General features: G+C 55.0%; 3 protein-coding genes across 3 annotated transcripts; 2 read left to right on the forward strand and 1 right to left on the reverse strand.

Annotated features, from left to right (window-relative positions):
- The first annotated feature begins 5,640 nt into the window (after positions 1–5,640).
- On the forward strand, positions 5,641–10,172 carry CLPP (caseinolytic mitochondrial matrix peptidase proteolytic subunit). Its single transcript, XM_011373591.2, has 6 exons — positions 5,641–5,885; positions 5,975–6,046; positions 6,547–6,643; positions 7,457–7,644; positions 8,432–8,537; positions 9,817–10,172. The coding sequence occupies exons 1-6, from the start codon at positions 5,700–5,702 to the stop codon at positions 9,990–9,992; spliced, it is 825 nt and encodes a 274-aa protein (XP_011371893.1). The 5' UTR covers positions 5,641–5,699; the 3' UTR covers positions 9,993–10,172.
- Positions 10,173–12,637: 2,465 nt separating this feature from the next.
- Positions 12,638–14,166, forward strand: ALKBH7 (alkB homolog 7). Its single transcript, XM_011373592.2, has 4 exons — positions 12,638–12,880; positions 13,375–13,548; positions 13,634–13,758; positions 13,938–14,166. Exons 1-4 carry the CDS (start codon positions 12,677–12,679, stop codon positions 14,098–14,100), a joined length of 666 nt encoding a protein of 221 aa, XP_011371894.1. The 5' UTR covers positions 12,638–12,676; the 3' UTR covers positions 14,101–14,166.
- A 128-nt stretch (positions 14,167–14,294) lies between these two features.
- Positions 14,295–17,133, reverse strand: PSPN (persephin). The gene is made up of 2 exons (XM_011373593.2): positions 14,830–17,133; positions 14,295–14,743 (listed from the first exon to the last, which is right to left on the reverse strand). Exons 1-2 carry the CDS (start codon positions 14,978–14,980, stop codon positions 14,436–14,438), a joined length of 459 nt encoding a protein of 152 aa, XP_011371895.1. The 5' UTR covers positions 14,981–17,133; the 3' UTR covers positions 14,295–14,435.
- Between the last annotated feature and the right edge of the window lie 82 nt (positions 17,134–17,215).

Below are 17,215 nucleotides of genomic sequence, written 5' to 3' on the forward strand. Positions count from 1 at the left end.
GGACTTCATCGTCTGTAGCGGTGTCCAGCATGGTGGCAGTGCTGTCCAGAGGTGCCAAATTGTCCCTAATGCACAGTCTCTAGAACGTTTTGCCTATTTTTTCCAAGGCGGGTCTTCCAGCCCCCACCCAAGCTGGAGAACCTCTAGTATCTACAAGGTTCCCTTTTGGCTTAAGACAATTTTTGTGGCGTTCAACCAAACCCTGATTGTCACACTCTGCCTCCGCCATTGCCTGGCACGCCCGTCATCCATCCGTCAGCCATTCCTTCACGGATTCAGTGTTTACTGAGCGCCTACAATGTGCTGAACGCTGTTCTAGGTGCTAAAGTATAGGAGTGAAAAAGTAGAGAAAAGGTCTTGCTCTAGTGAGCTTACTCTTCAGTAGAGGAGACAGACGACAGACAAATAAGCAGTGAGCATATAATATGAGAGTGCTTCTCGAACTGCAGTGTGCATACGGATCACCTGGGGATCTTGCGCGCCTGCAAATTCTGATTCGGCACATCTGGGTGGAGCCTAAGAGTCTGTGTTATTAACGAGATGCCAGGTGATGCTAATGCTGCTGGTCTGTAAAGTGTATTCTGAGTAGGGAGGCGCGGTGCCGATGTTTTATAGAGAAAAATAAAGCAGGGAAACGGTGGGGGCTGTGGTTTTAAACAGGGGTGTCAGAAGACGATGATGAGTATGGCCATAATGAAGGCGAGGAGGGAGCCGTGTGGGCATCTGAGGGATGAGCATTCCGGGCAGAGGAGAAAGCTAGTGCAAAGGCCCTGAGGCTGGCGTGTGACCGACGAGTGAGCGGAACAGCAAGGAGGCCAGTGTGGCCTCAGCGGAGTGAGCGAGGGACAGAGTGGCAGGAGGTAAAGTCCAACCACCACGGGGCAAGAGGGGGCATCCTATCAGACTGTTTATAGCGTTGCAGACTGTTATTAGGACTTGAGGCGAGTGTGGCAGGGAGTCACAGGACGATTCTAAGAAGAATAACATGGACTCGGTTAAGTTTTAAAAGAATTCCTCCGGCCGCAGCAAGAATATAGCAGCAGGGGTGGAAGCAGGAACAGATGGGCGGAGGTGACTGTAATGGCCCAGACGAGAGATGGTGGCTCAAGTCAGGGAGGCAGCACGGACTGGTGAAAAGGGGCTGAGTTCTGAGTAAACTTGGAAGGCTGAGTCAACTGGATTATCCAAAAGTTTGGATTTCAGGTTCTATGAAAAGAGAGAAATCAAGGATGACTCCACGTTGTTCAGTAGGAGCAAGTGGGAGGATGGAGGACGGATGCACAGGCTGGGGGATAGGATCACCGATTTATTTCAAACATGTTCATTTTGAGGTGCCTAATTAGACATCCGAGGGGAGACGTGAGGGAGGGAGGTCTGGGGTTGACATACCTGGATGAGAGAGATAAACCTGGGCGGCACCCAGGCACCCAGGTATGTAAAGCCAGCAGACCAGATGAGATTACCGAGGGGGTGTGGATAAAGGAGACCAAGGACTGAGCCCAGGGCTCTCCAAGGCACAGGAGTCCCTTTAAAAGACAAATCTGCTCTTGTGTGATCACAGTTTGGTTAGCGTCCCCATGGGGCTGGAGGAGTCTCCCCGGCCCTCCCAGCCTCCAGCTCTGGCAGAAATAAACTCTAGCCCCGACTGGAAAAAAATTAAAAAATAGAAGTCAAATCTGACAAGAGAAAAAAAATCTTTCATCACAATAAAGACATCCATCAACAAAGGATGGCCTATATAAATGATGGGTCTTCTGTCTAATGGATGCTACACAGCTATAAAAAAGAATGGTGACCTTTTTTTGTCACGGGTTGGGTTCTCCAGAAGCAGACAGTGAGATGCAATTTTGGGTGCATGATGTTTATTGAAGATTGACACGGTGAGAGGAAGAAAGCGTGGGCAAAGAGAACTCTGAAGTCGAACCGTGATTCAGGCAGGACAAAGCCTGGTCAACTGGTGGGGGACTGCAGTGAATACCGACATCGGTGTCACCTGTCAAGTCAGAAATGCCGGACGCTATTCCTCTGCCTAGGCACTGGCTATGGGCTGCCTGGGACTTTGAGCATGGTGGCTCTCTGAACTGAAACTGATCCTAAAGGTGGAAGCCGAAGGCTCCTGCTGACCATACTTCCCTCATCTGGGTGGCAAGTCCCTCCTCGAAGAGGGACACGGGGACGGCAGGTAAACTCCATAAAGGCCGAGATTTTTGTCTGTTTTTCTTCGTACTCGCTCGTTTGCTTTGTTTCGGTCCTGACGTATCCTGGTGTTGTACTCGGGAAACATCACTTGCGTGAACAAACAAACTTTCCAGCCTCCTTTACAATAAAGTGTGGCCGTGTGACTAAGTTCTGGCCAGCAGGATGGAAGCGGAGGCGGAGGTGGCAGCCTTCCTTCAAGACGAGCCGGCATGCACCCTTTGCCTGTTCTCTTCCTTCCTCCAGTTTTTGGGATTGGAATGTGCCAGCTCTACTTTGGATTTTTCAGACCAGTAGGGCTCTACCCTAGGGATGGCTGAGGTGGGAACAGAAAGGAGAGGTCTCCGGAGAATTCCTGGTACGGAGCCTCTCTGCTCACCCTGGATGCCAAGCTCCAGACTGTTACTTAGCGAGAAAGGCCCTTCTACCTTATCTCAGACACTGGTACTTTGGGGCTTCCCTCTCTCAGAGTCATACCAAACGAACAGACCCTGGACCAGAGTAGGCACTCGATAAACATCGGTTACATTCCACAGAGACTGACTTCATCCGTCTCCTTTTACTTTTACCGGACATTTATTTCTAATATTTTGCTAGTGTGAGTGTGGGAGACTGTCTCTAAAGACAGCCACCATCGACTCCTTCTATCATGTGCCCCCGCCACTCGTCACACCAAGACTCTAACTCCCCTCTCCCTCCCCTTAAACTTGGGTTTGGCCGTGTGACTCGCAGGCCAAGGTTTTAAGAAGACAGGTAGCTCCTGCTTTCTCTCTCTGGGAAGCCAGTTTCCATGTGAGAAATAAAAACTGTCACGCACAGAGAGAAAGCCCAAGCAGCCACATGGAGAGAGGGGCCCCATCAGCCCAGCCGAGGCTCGGGACATGCTCCTGAGGAGTGTGCGTCGTGGCTGCTCCTGCCCCAGCAACTCCACGTGGAAAACAGTCACTCTGCTGAGCCCAGGCCAGAATTCTGGGAAATAATAAGCCCCTAAGTGTAGGGGCGCTTTGTGACAGAGCAATAACTACCCGAAACAACAGATTTTTAAACAGTTCTGCCATAAACAGTTCGGTGGCCATATCTTGGGGCTCACCTTTGAGCATTTCCTAAAATGAGTAACTAGAAATGGACTATGTAAATTTGAAGTTTGGTGTCAACTTAGTTTCCAGAGAAGTTGTAGCAACGTGAGCCGTCTATGGGAGTATCTACTTACCCACGGCCTCTTCAGGCCTCCACGTTCCCATGTCTTTTTTGTGACTTTCAGTTCCTATCAATTCCATAGGCCTGTTTGACACTCATCTTAGGAAAGGGAACACTGATCAGAGCTCCTCTCCTCTCCTCTCTGATCGTGGCGTGATAACCGAAAGCTGGCAGGATGGGCTGATTTGCAGCCAAGAGCCGAGACATATCTTTTCATTCATTCATTCATTCATTCATTCATTCAGAATCTCCCAAGCAAAGTTTGGAGGAATAAACATTAAATATTAATGGAGTGCCTACAATGGGCCAGGCACTGTTCAGAAGTTACTTTTTATTTCCCATTTTCAAGTCACTACCCACTTTAAGTCGGTGATCTTCAACTGGGAGCAATTCTGCCATCCGGGGGGACAGCTGGCAGAGTCCGAGGCGTTTCTGGATGTTGTCATGGAGGGAGGAATGCTATTGGCGTCCAGTGGGTGGAGACTAGGGATGTCACTCAACAGCCTACGACACACAGGACAGCCTCCCCCGACCCCACGAGGAATTATTCAGCGCAGAATGTCAACAGGGCCCAGATCTAGAAACTCTGATAAGAATGAAATGGAATAAAATAGAATAGAAACTATCAGAAGACGTTACTCATAGTAAAGATAAATACCATTTTATAAAATGGTATTTCCCCTTGAGTCCTAATCAAAAAGTTTTGATAAACAGTGTTCCCAGGGCCACAGAGCTGAATAAGACCACAGAGCCTCTGACCTCACGGAGGTCACCTCTACAGACAATGAAGAGGAAACAAATGAATCGATGGAATTGTTTCAGCCAACAAAGCAAGGCAAATGCTCCAGAGCATGTCTGGAATAGTCAGGGAGATGAGGAAAGTCTTTTCTAAGGAGGCGACATTTGAGTGGAGACTCAGGAGCTAGATTCAGGAAGAGGACACGACAAAGGTTAGGTGGCAGGTTGGAACTGGGCATCTTTGAGGAGGTAGAGAGGACAGGGAGTGTGGAGAAGTGTTGAGGGGAGGGATGCAGGGGTGGTGACAACTGATGGGCCTTCTTCCTAGGTCAGGGTCAGAGCTCAGGCCCTAAGGGAATGGGCTGGGCAGGGCCGCCCACCTGACTCACAGCAGAAACTAGGCCACCCAAGCTGCCCACCACCTTCTCAGTCTTCGCTGGGGAAACACTACTCCCACTGCCCAAATGCCAGCTACCCCCACCCGCCAACCCCCACCAGCGAGGCCTAGATCCGGGCCTTCTGCCAGCAGTGCAGACAAACTCTTCCACTTCCATGTCCTTCCTTCGGTTTTGCCCCAGAGTCCGTAAGGTGGGAAGTGTCTGTCCTGTTTTATCTCCCCACCACACTGGGATGGAGGCATGGAGGGCACAAAACTATCCTTATCTAGGGCACCCAGCATGGCGTTTAGAGTCCAGCACCAGTCACCGTCTGCCTGTGAACTCCTGCTTTTGCATGGAAACCCACTTCGAATGAACCTCCGTTTGGGAGGACTTCTTGGAACCCTGTGGTTCCTGATCTACTACATCAATAACTAATGCACGTCAACAGCTAAGACAAACAGCTCTTACTGCGTTCCAGGCCTCATTCTGAGGACCTCAGGCACAACGACCCTAGAACTAGGTTACTGTCATAATCCTCATTTTACAGATGGGAAACTGAGGCTCAAGGACACACAACCAGTTAAGTAGTGGAGCCAAGATTGCAACAGGTATCCTTAAATCCAGCCCTGTGAGACTGGTTTAACCACTGCCGTCTCCAGATGAGAAACTTCAGACCCCGAAGGGTTAAGCAATGGATCTAAGAGCACACAGTCGGTCAGCGCTAGGGCCCACGCTTGGGTTCCCACGGCCCGGTATCCCACACGTGACCACAGACGAACGGGAAGGTCTCGGTAGGAGTCGGAAGCTCTCTGAGGCCGGGGCCCAGTGAGCACAACGACGCTGTTTTTTCAAATAGGTAACGAAGAGCATTAAATTATGACGAATTCGTCGGAAAAGGGACTCGACTCAAGAGAGACTCCAAGGGCGGACCAGCTCCGCCCGCGCGCCCCTTCCTCCCGGGCTCCGCCCCTTCCTCCCGGGCTCCGCCCCTTCCTCCCGGGCTCCGCCCCTTCCTCCCGGGCTCCGCCCCTTCCTCCCGGGCTCCGCCCCCGACTCCTCGCCTGTCCCTGAACGTGCCCGCCCAGCTTCCCGGAAGTGGGCGGGCTGGTGCGCACGCGCCGTGGGTGCAAAGCACGCCGGGAGTTGTAGTTCCGTCATCGGACGGAAGCCGGGCGGACGAGCAGCGGGATGTGGCCCGGAATATTGGTCGGGGGGGCCCGGGTGGCGACAGGCAGGTGCCCCGCGTTGGGACCTCGCCTCGCCTCCCGCCTGTCCCCTCAGCGGACGCCCAAGACTGGCCTGGTCCTGCAGCGGAGCCTGCACGCTACGGCGGCCCGCGCCATCCCGCTCATTCCCATCGTGGTGGAGCAGACGGTACGGCGGCCGTCCCGGGACACGGCTCGAGGGCTCTGGGCTGGGGGCACCGCCGGCCCCTGATCTTCACTCACATTTTTCTCCCCCAGGGTCGCGGCGAGCGCGCCTATGACATCTACTCGCGGCTGCTGCGGGAACGCATCGTGTGTGTCATGGGTCCGGTAAGCGCCCTGCGCCCCCATCCTTCCCTGCGCCTGCCTGGACCCCATGCGCCCCTCCTCCTCGAACTCCCTCGGCCCCGTGATCTCTCTCGCTTGACTTTCGTCCCTAGGCTCCGCTCTAGTCCCAACCTGACACTCCCCTTACTGGGCATATAAGCTTCTGACCCCCCTCCTGGTCCCCAGTACCCTCCTTCAAACCCTCTTCTCCCTTCCTGATCTGACTCTCTCCCTGATTTATGATCTCCTCCCATTCCTGGGCTCCAGTCCGTCTCCCCGACCCCCAAGACCCCTTCCCTTCCCGTGCCCTAAGCCCACCAAGTACCCCTTCCTGTGCACCAAACATCTCCTGGATCCTGAATTCTTCTCGACTCGTCTTACTTGGGCTCTGACCGCCATCCTGGTTCCCTGACTCATCCGCAGCCACTCCATAACGGCCTCCTTGGCCCTCTCCCCACCTCGCATCTGAAAACATTCCCTACTCTGCCCTCCGCCACTTGCAGATCGATGATGGCGTGGCCAGCCTGGTTATCGCACAGCTGCTGTTCCTGCAGTCTGAAAGCAACAAGAAGCCCATCCACATGTACATCAACAGCCCTGGTGAGCGGGGAGCGGCGCCTCCCTGAGCGTGAGGGGCTCCCCTTGGAGGCACTGAGTGACTCAAGGACCGAGACTCCACACCCCACCCCACCCCACCAAGGATGTTCTCTCTCTGGAGAAACGGTCCGGAGCTTCCTTCAGAATCCCAACAATGTCTTGAACCCTCCAAAAACTGCCTATTCCTTGCTTTAAGCCCAGGTTCACAACCCTTCTGCTGAACTTGCCTCTTCAGTCACACACACAACCTGATCGAGTTATCGACATCTTCAAATTGGTAGATTCCATCTCCACACACCCCCCCGCCCCCAAACAATAGCCAGTCCTGATCAAGTGCTTACTGTGTCAAATGCTTTTCTAAGCACTTTATACACATTTCATTGATTTGGGCCTCACTGCAACCTCACCTGGTAGGTACTATTTAGTTACCACAGTCCACAGAGAGACATGTAGCTCCGAGAGGCCAGGTAACTTGTCCAAGGCCACAAAGATGATAAGCCGTCTGGCTGGGGTTCAGACTCAGGCAGGCTGCTGCCTCCAGGCTTCACCTTAGCCGCCATATCTCATGCTTTCTAGTATCTCTTGAAAATTTGACAGGTCTGGTCCCGCTGGGCCCACGTACATGTGTGGCAACAGTCAGCTCACTCTGGAGCAAGCACTTTAATTTTGCCCACCCCGCCCCCCTCGCCTGTGTCACCTGTTTCTGTCACCTCCCAACCCCTGGAGGTGTTTGCAGATCCCTACTTTAAAGAGCTGCAATAGGGAAAGGATGGTAGGAGAGCTGGCCCAGCCCCTCACTCATGCCTCTGCCCGCAGGTGGCATGGTGACCTCGGGCCTGGCCATCTACGACACAATGCAGTACATCCTGAACCCCATTTGCACGTGGTGCGTGGGCCAGGCCGCCAGCATGGGCTCCCTGCTTCTCGCTGCTGGCACCCCAGGCATGCGCCACTCGCTCCCCAACTCACGCATCATGATCCACCAGCCCTCTGGGGGTGCCCGGGTGAGTGCCAGGCCCTGGGACGTGCTTCGGGGATGAGGCATGGGGGCCTAGACAGGACTGACTGGGCAGGAGTTGCGGGGGTGTTAGTGTTCTAAAGTGTAGGGTTTATTATGCAGGTGTAGTGAGGTCAACAGATGACACTTACCACTGAAAAGATAGTTTGTCACTCACAGTTTCCAAGAAGAGGGGGCAGCCAGGCCATGGCAGGGCCACACGGGAAAGCTCCAGGGCTGCTCAAGAGGCAGAGGGAGCAGGGGGAAAATGTGGCAAGAGCCTTTCTTGCAGTTTCTGTGGGGAAAAAACTAGCCAGTCAAAATGCAAAAGGCTTCAGGTTGTCTAATTTGAATAATCGCACTGAGCTCTGGGTGTGAGAGCCGCGCCCAGTTGTCTGACACCTGGCCCTGGGCGATGGGCAGGGGGACAGTGGGGACAGTGGCCCAGAGTCCCTCGAGGAGGTGGTGGCAGTGTGGGCTTTGGGCTGGCTGGTGTGCTCATGGGTGAGCTGCGTGCTATCTCTAGGAATTAGCTAGCCCTGAGAGGGACCATTTATCTGGGTCAGTGAGGCCCAGATACAGAAAATAAGAAAATATATTTAATCCAGGAAGCCTTCCTGGTGGTGGTGAGGATGAAGCAAGATGTAGAGGGACTCGCACAGCCCTGTCCCGCCTGCCTGGACACTGGCAGTCTGAAGTCCAGAGGGGGCTCTCGAGACCCATCTCCAGCCCCCCCCTCCCCCCGTTAGTGGCCGACGTGGTTCCAACCTTCTCCCTCTTGGGACGTCCCCCAGGGCCAAGCCACAGACATCGCCATTCAGGCAGAAGAGATCATGAAACTCAAGAAGCAGCTCTACAGCATCTATGCCAAACACACCAAGCAGAGCCTGCAGGTGATCGGTGAGTGTGCCCCCGCCCCAGGCGGATCCCCAGCTGCTCCCCTTTATTTGAACCAACACAGACATAAGAGTCAGGCCTTATGCTAAGCCAGGCCTCGCTACCTCGGCACTGTTGACACTCCGGGCCATCCCGTACCTTGTCGGGTGCTCAGCAGCATCCCTGGCTGCCACTCACTCGATGCCAGCACCCTCCAATTACAACAGCCAAAACAGTCGCCAGACATTGCCCAGTGTCCTCTGTGGCATAGACTCCCTCCCAGTTGAGAACCCCTGTTGTAAGCGGTTTAAAAAGACCAATTTACAGAATCTTCACAAAAACTTCATTGAGATAGGTCAAAAGATGTGAGCAGGGTCTTCAACAAAACTTTCCAAGTGACCAAGAAACACAAGAAAAGATGCTCACCATCTTCAGTGATGCTATCTAATCATGACATCATGAGTTATGAGGGAGAGGCAAATTAAAGCCACAGTGAGATACCGCTTCAGTCCACCAGAACGGCTAATACAGGAAATACCGACCGGACTAAGGCCGAGAGGACGCGGGGCAGCGGGAATGCTGACCGCGCTGGCCGGAGTGAAACTGCGTAGCCACCGAGGCCCTGGCCTGCAGCCCCCCACCTCCGCTGTCGGCCACTGCCGGCTGAGGCCAAACCTGCGGAAAGATGCGGGGTTCCTCTGCTCGGAACGGAACCCGGAGGACTGAGCCCTCACGTCCACTGGGAACGCAGTCCTGTTCGTGCAGGCGCCAAGCGAGAAAACGGGAAAACTCGCAGGCGTCCACGGCGACGGAGTGCGCGCGTCACTGAGGGCTTGCTCGCACAGTGGGATGAGGGAACGGCCCAGCGACAGCCCGGGCGAAACTCAGAAGCCTGCTGCTCAGTGGAAAAGACGGTAGCGCTGTGACGCTACGTGGGTCAAGGACAAACAGGCACCACTAATCAGTGCCGGTAGCCCACTGTTAGGAGAGTGGTTCCTCTCGGGCAGGAGGAGTTAGTGACAGGAAATGTGTCTTAGCGGGGTCTGGCAGTGTCCCATTTCTTGATCTGGGCGCTGGCCATGTGCGTATGGTCAGCGGAAATTCATCACATTATTCAATTATGATCCATGCCCATCGATAACAAGGGAAAAAATAAAAATCGAAATAGGAATTTTAGCAATGGGGAAACTGAGGCACAAGGGGGACCGCCAGGGTCACACAGGGAAGAAGTGGCAGAAAGGGACCCAAACCCAGCCCAGGTCTCTGCTCTGTCTCCCCTCCGCACCCCCATCCCCACCCGCAGAGTCGGCCATGGAGAGAGATCGCTACATGAGCCCCATGGAGGCCCAGGAGTTTGGCATCTTAGACAAGGTTCTGGTGCACCCACCGCAGGACGGTGAGGACGAGCCTGAGCTGGTGCAGAAGGAGCCCGTGGTGACGACGGCAACGACAGCAGAACCTGCCCCAGCGAGCACCTGACTGCTCCTCACCTTCTGCAAGAAAGTGAGGAGTCAGGTGCAGGGGCTGCACCCCTCCCCCGCTCACTGCTGAGCCTGGACGGGCCCTTGAGGACCTCTGGATTTGGGGGTGCCCCTAAGGGCGGGTATCTTGGATGCGACACTGTGATTTTAAATTAAATCTTTGTAGTCTTTGCCCCCCTCCTGTGGTGCCTGCCCTTCCTGCTCCCCACCATGCATATGTGCTGTACTTCGCCAGTCTCCTGCTTCTGCCCTGACCCCAAGGCTCTGCCCTCCCTAACTCTAGCATCCTCGACTGAGCGCATTCACCATTACAGGCACTGTTCTAGAGGAAGCGACACATTGTGAGGAAAACACAAATATCCCTGTCCTCAAAGAATTTATTCTTGTGGAGGCAGGCAGTTTAGAAAACAAAATCAGGGAAAGAAGTATGCACTGTGTGTGTGAGTATTAGATGGGGTGGCCAGTGAAGGCCTTGAGCAAAGACCTGAAGGAGGTGGGTGAGGGAGGAAGCCATGATGTCTTGGGGCTGCAGTCCAGGCAGAGGGCATAGGAAGCACAAAGGCCCTGTGGCAGGACTGTGCCTGGCACCTGGGAGGAACCACGAGGCTGGAGTGGAGTGAGTGATGGGAAGAGTGGATATCACAGGACAAAGGGGAGGAGTACAGGTCTCAAAAGGCCTGGTAGGTCTTAGCAAGGAGGGAGGGGGAACCACAGAGGGTTTTGACAAGAAGGAACAAAAAGAAGGATGAGAAGTGGGGAGTGCAGCAAGCTCAGAAACCTGGAAGCCAGTCAGGAGAACCGACGGTCCAGACGAAGGCTGCCAGCCCGGCTGGCAGTGAGAAGTCAGATTCCAGCCCGGTTTTAAAGGCAAGGCTGACAGGATGTGAGATTTGAGAACATAATCTTCATAAACTCCAAGGGAATGGCCCAGAACAGCTAGAAAGATGGAGAGCCTTTAACCGGGAAGGCTGTGGGGAAGAGCAGGTTTGGGGGCCAGAATCAGAAGCTGATTGGGGACATCTTATGTTCATTGTTGGATGTTCTCAGACATCCCAGGGCATGGGTAAGTCTGGGTTCAGGGCTGGAGACAAGCTTGTCGAATTAGTGATCAGGCTGAGAACTGAATCGGATTTGGCATCATGGAAGTCACGAGCAGCAAACAGCAGTCTCGGTGCCATGGGGGTCAAACACCAGTTTGGAGTGGACCCATAAAGAATATGCCAGAAAATATTGGAGCCAGACAAGTCTGTCGAGGAATTTTGCTGTAAAGGAGAACAGAGAACAAGGGGGTGGGGTGGAGGGAGAACTGAAGAAACAAAAAGAAATTTTTTGTTTCTTCAAATTTAGAAGACTTTAATTTGGCTATCTTCATTGGTTACATTTGGCTGAACTTTTCATTCTGGACAATTTTAAATATACACAAAAATAGAAAATATAGGCCAATGAGGCCTCATGTACCCATCACATCAATTCAACAATTACCAGTTCGCAGCCAACTGATTCACCCCTCCCCGGCCCCCAGCAGCCCTGGATTACTTTGAAGCAAATCCCAATTTTCATTACATCTGTAAATATCTCAAGTATGTATTTCTAGTAGGACAAGGAATCTCTAAAGCCACAATACCATTTTAAACTAAAAAAAAAAAATTACTTACTATGGTCAAATATTCAACCCATGTCCAAATTTCCCGTTGTCTTTATTTTTTTAGTTTGTTCAAATCAGGATCTAAACAAAGTGCATGCATTGCAACTAGTTGATAGATCTCTCAGTCTCTCAATAGCTCTCTTTTTCTTTAGTCTCTTTCCTTGAAATTCATTTGTTAGAAAAACAAATGAATGCCTTGTGGACGTTCAGTCTGGATTTTGATGACCGGGGCAGGAAAGGAGGTAGTTAACGTCTGTCTTTGGTGTTTCCCGTAACTTGATGTATAAACCTAGAGATATCTGATTGGATTCAGGTTCCACCTTTTGGCAAGCGACCTCTTGGTTGGGGGTATGTACTTCCATCAGGAGGCACAGTTGTCCCTCTTTTCCTGACGTTAGGAGCCTATGAGAATCCTTGTCCAGATCCGCTAAATATTCCAGTGAGGGCTGCAAAATGGTGATGTGACAATTCTACCATGAAGCGTTTTTCGTTTTTGTTTTGTTTATAAGATGCAAACCAGCCTGTTTGTCTGCGAGTGGGAATAGGCCCATACAGACGGGTGACGCCTCACTTTGACCCATACAGATGGGTGACGCCTCACTTTGACCTTTGGCCACAACCCCCTAACCCTGCAAACTTGGCCTTGACGTCACTCCCCCGGCCCCTTCATCTCAGTCTGACTGTGCTCTCTACCTTTAATCTCTAGTCCTGGCCGGCTCCATAACGTCAGTCTCGGCCCAAATTCTACGACCCCCTGACCAGCGACCCCAGGTCCGATCCTGCCTGAGTGCCCAAGAGGACGGACTTGCGGGACAGCCAATAGTCTAAACTCCCGAGGGATGGTGCCCAATCGCGCGGCAGAGGAGGCGGGCTCTGCGAGAAGCCAACAGCTTGCGAGGGCGACGGCGGCCTTGAGCGAGAGGCGGGACGCTGAAGGAAGCCAATCGCCGGAGGGACTCGGCGCGGCCGCAGCCAATGGCCACGGCGCGGGGGCGTTGCCCCGCCCCCCGCCGGCTCCACTCCGCGGCTCCCTAGCCATGGCCGGGAGCGGGCGGCTGGCGCTGCGGACCTTTCCCGGGCCGGGCTGGCTGCGAGGCTCGGGCCCGGCCGTGCTGAGCCGCCTGCGGGACGCAGCTGTGGTGCGGCCCGGCTTCCTGAGCGCGGCCGAGGAGGAGACACTGAGCCGCGAGCTGGAGCCCGAGCTGCGCCGCCGCCGCTACGAGTACGACCACTGGGACGCGGTGAGGCCGGCGCGCGGGGATGCGGCTGGAAGAGGGCGGGGCCGGGAGCGAGGACCGGGTGGGCGGGGCCGCGGCGGGCGGGGCCGGAGCTTCGAGGCGTGGGGTCGCCGGCGGCAGGCAGAGGAGGGCAGGACCCTAACTGAAAGCAGGACCTGGAACTGAGGGGTGGTTTGGCGGACAGGACCCGGGTTGGAGGCAGAAACGGGTGTGGAGCGAGATGAGGGAGGGTCATCGGTACAGGGCGGAGACTGACACCGAACTGAGTATTGGGGCGAAATGTGAGACAGAATTGGGTGGATACAAAGGACAGGCCAGACTAGATGCGGCAGGGGTCGAGGTTTGACACCCAGGATTAGATGGGACCAAGTTTGTGAGCTGCGGGCGAGCTCAGGGGTATGCTGGGAAAACCAGACCCTTGCTCTGTACCGTTTCTCCACGCCTGTTTTTCTGTCTCCCCCGGGAGTTTCCAGTCTTGACCTGAGCTCTCTACACAGGCCATCCACGGCTTTCGAGAGACAGAAAAATCGCGCTGGTCAGAGGCCAGCCGGGCCATCCTGCAGCGTATGCAGGCGGCTGCCTTTGGCCCAGGCCAGACCCTGCTGTCCTCGGTGCACGTGCTGGACCTGGAACCTCGGGGCTACATCAAACCACACGTGGACAGCATCAAGGTGGGCAGAGGCCTGCACCTTGGAGCTCCCAGCAGGGGATCGGGCTGACCAGGCCAGAGCCTGACCCACCGCCAATGTCCCTCAGTTCTGCGGAGCCACTATTGCCGGCCTGTCCCTGCTGTCACCCAGCGTCATGCGGCTGGTACACACCCAGAAGCCGGGGGAGTGGCTGGAACTCCTGCTGGAGCCAGGCTCTCTGTACATCCTCAGGTACTGCCCAGCCAAGGAGCCCCCACCCTACCAGTCACTGGTCGGACCCCCACCCAGCACTTTGAAGCACCTTCTTTCGCTCAGCTCTCAAACACTACCATCCCCCACACAGGAGGTGCTCAGCCTGGAACAGGGGTGCCTTCACCCCACCCAGCCACAGCTTCTGTTTTCTGTTGCAGAGACTCAGCCCGTTATGATTTCTCCCACGAGATCCTTCGAGACGAAGAGTCCTTTTTTGGGGAGCGTCGAGTTCCCCGGGGCCGACGCATCTCTGTGATCTGCCGCTCCCTCCCTGAGGGGATGGGCCCCGGGGAGCCCCAACAGCTGCCCCCAGCTGGCTGACCTCAAGCCCTTCCCCCAGCTTCTCAGAGAGCCCGTGTTTGTGAATAAAGTTGGAGAATGGACAAGCCGGCCTTCCTTGCACTGCCTGTTTGCCTGGGCTGGGATCTGCAGAAGCCCGGGACCCCGCCTGCCCACCCACCGAAAGCTAAGGTAGCAGGGTCAGGATACACCCCACCGAACACAGAGTCACGAGGCCCAGGAGCAATTTCCTTTATTGTGTTCTTTGCTCGCAGCCCCAGCCCACCCCCCTTCTCATCCTCTTGGCATCTAAGTCGCTAATAAATTTAAAGTCAGCAGACCCCTGGTGTGGCGGCAGGGCCCCAAGTTGGGAACCCTCAGCCACCACAGCCGCAGGCAGCCGCCGAGAACTGGGGCAGCCGCTGCCAGCGGTGGTGGTCATCGAGGAAGGCCACATCGGCATAGCGGGTAGGCCGGCAGCAGGGGCCACCATGCACTCGGCCCTGGCCCCGTAGCCGGGCTAGCGTCAGGCCGTGCTGGTTGAGGGCACCTCGGGGACAGCTGCCAGCACAGTAGCGGAAGATGACCGTCTCCTCCGAAGTGTAGCCCAGGCCCAGTTCCGCCACCGGCAGGGGCAGGCTCCACAACTGGCAGGGGCCGGCCGGGGCTCGGCGCAGGCGGGCACCTGGGAGGGGTAAAGCGTGGCTGACGGCAGGCAGGGGCTGGCCAGGAAGGAGTCTGGGAGTCTCTCAGGGTCCTGGGGGTCCTTACCTGGCTGTGGCCTCCAGGTCCTCTCACCTGCAGCTGGCCCGGAGAATGCTCCCTCCACCAACAGAGACCCAAGAGCACCAGGGCCCCCACTGAGGCCCGGCTGCAGCGACAGGAGCAGCAGAGAGCAGAGCAAGACTCTTCCTGGGGCCATTGTGACGGCAGGGCCTGAAGGCGGGGACGCCCAGTGCCCTCACTTTATCCCCCATCTGGGCCGGGTAATAACCTCTTCGCTGCCAGCCGCTGCTCGGGCACGAAGGACCCCGTGTTCTTCACCAGCTCATCTCCTGTGTCCTCAGACCCAGGCAGGCCAGCTCCCACTGCCCCGCATCCCGTCCTTCTAAGAGTTAAGGGCACACCCCTCATCCAGACATTCCACAGACCCATTTCCGACACCCCCCTCCACCCCCTGATTTATGAGAGTTACGGTGGCAGCCAGGGCCCAGCCCAAGGCAAGCAACGGGGGTCCCCACCAGACCTGCTGTCTGGAAGGAGAGGTGGGAGGGGGCTCTGTGGGTCCCCCAATGGGGGCCCTCCCCATGCAGGCAGGGTGCTGAGGCTCAGGAGGCCCCATGTTGGGTGCCAGGCGGAGTGGGTGTGTGTGCGGGAAGGAGGCGGGTTGGCAGGTGGGTTAGCTAATGGGGACTCCTCCATCATGGCTCCTGCCTGGAGGATTAAGATGTCAAGCCCATCTCCGGGCCTGGCTGAGCCAGTGTCAAAACAGGAAAAAGGAGTGGCCCAGGGACAGCCAAGAGCTGAGACCCAGGGGGCAGCAAGCTCACCCTGCTGGGACTCCTGTCTCTAGAAGGCCCCCTGAGACCTCAGCCCTGTCTTTGTGTCCAGAGCATCAGAGCGAGAGGGAAGGTCGACTCCCACTGGGTTACAGAGGCAGCTGTGGGTCACAATGACTTCTACACCCAGCCCGTGACCTCCGGGAAGTGAGCCTCCGTCCCTCACCTGTGAAATGCGGCCAGGTGAAATGCTGAGGACAGAGGTGCATTTAGTGTTCAGCATGGTACCTCGCACTGAGGAGCTTGCAAAAGCTTTTGAGGCAAAAGAAATTCAAATAGCTTGTGCATATTTGAAGAGACGCTTGACCTCACACAGGTGAGACCAAGCTAAAACTCAGGCGAGACTGCACCCAAGATTGACAAAAATCAAGAAGTTTGCTTTCACAAGGCTGGGGTGCACGCGACGACACAGGTTCACTCTCATGCTGTGGCAGGAGTGTAAGCTGGCAGCAGCTGCCCATCTCCTAAGGAACCTAAATCCCATCCCTTTGGTCCTGGCGACCTGCTTCAGAACCCATCCTACACAGGGGAGTGAGGACATGATCCAGAGCTCCTCGCTGCCTTGTTTTCTGTATCAGCAAAAGATCTTAAATGAGCAAAACTCTGCCCAGGGGGATTGCTTCAGTAACTTTGCTGTGGTTGTTATGGTTGCACTGGTTACTGAGGCTACTTTCAGACGGAAAAACTCACTTGTCCAAAGTCACCAGAATTAAGAAACACAGGCAGGGTTTGAACCCAGGTCCCACATGACCTGGCCTGGCGGGGAGGCCTCAGACTGTGGTCTACGTGGCAGTGAGTGCAGGCGGGGAGGGCTTCTTTCCTGCTGTCCCGAAAAGGCCTGGCGGAAGCACGGAGAAGGAGGTTGCACCGACCTGGGACATTCCTAAGAATTAGCCTGACAGCTCAGGCATGCCCACTCGTCGGCCAAGGGCCTGTAGAACTGGGTGGGGAAGAATTTTCCACCTGCAGTTTCCAGTCTTGGGCAAGATGGAAGGCCAACTTCCTGCCCTGAGCTGGATCACTAGGTGTTCAAAATTCCATTTCCAGCAATGTTACTGTCTGTGAACTTGAAAAGTCCTCCCACTAAAGAACACCTAGCACTGTTGGGGAAAAAAAAAAAGTGGATAACCAACGTGTAAGAAAAGGGAAGCCCCAGAAACATCACTGGAAAGCTGAAAAAGCCACATCAGCAATAAAGGGGTTTTCAGCTTTTGGCGAAAATGGCACCACATAGGACAGAGCTAAGAACCACCCAAAATGGATTCAGGCCAGGACTCCTGGCGGGAACAAAAACAAAACCCATCTGGAGGGGCGTGCCTGCAGAATACCCAGGAGTCCCACAGATAGAACCCCAAGGTGGCCACCAGTCCCCCGCCTGGGATTACAAAACACGAGACCCAATCATGACGGGGAGTCAGAAGGTAGGACAGGATCCCCACGAGCTTCAGGTACTGATGTGTCTGCCCAAGAATATAAGACAAGGACGCTTAAAATAAAAATGTGAAAGAAGGGGTCAAAAACGGGCAAAACACTCAAAAGGGACCAGTTGATCTGAAAAAGAAACTAAGTACTTAATGGGTTAGTGGCAGATAAGCCAC

This window comes from Pteropus vampyrus, unplaced genomic scaffold (genome assembly GCF_000151845.1).
Source record: "Pteropus vampyrus isolate Shadow unplaced genomic scaffold, Pvam_2.0 Scaffold226, whole genome shotgun sequence".
Taxonomy (NCBI): domain Eukaryota; kingdom Metazoa; phylum Chordata; class Mammalia; order Chiroptera; family Pteropodidae; genus Pteropus; species Pteropus vampyrus.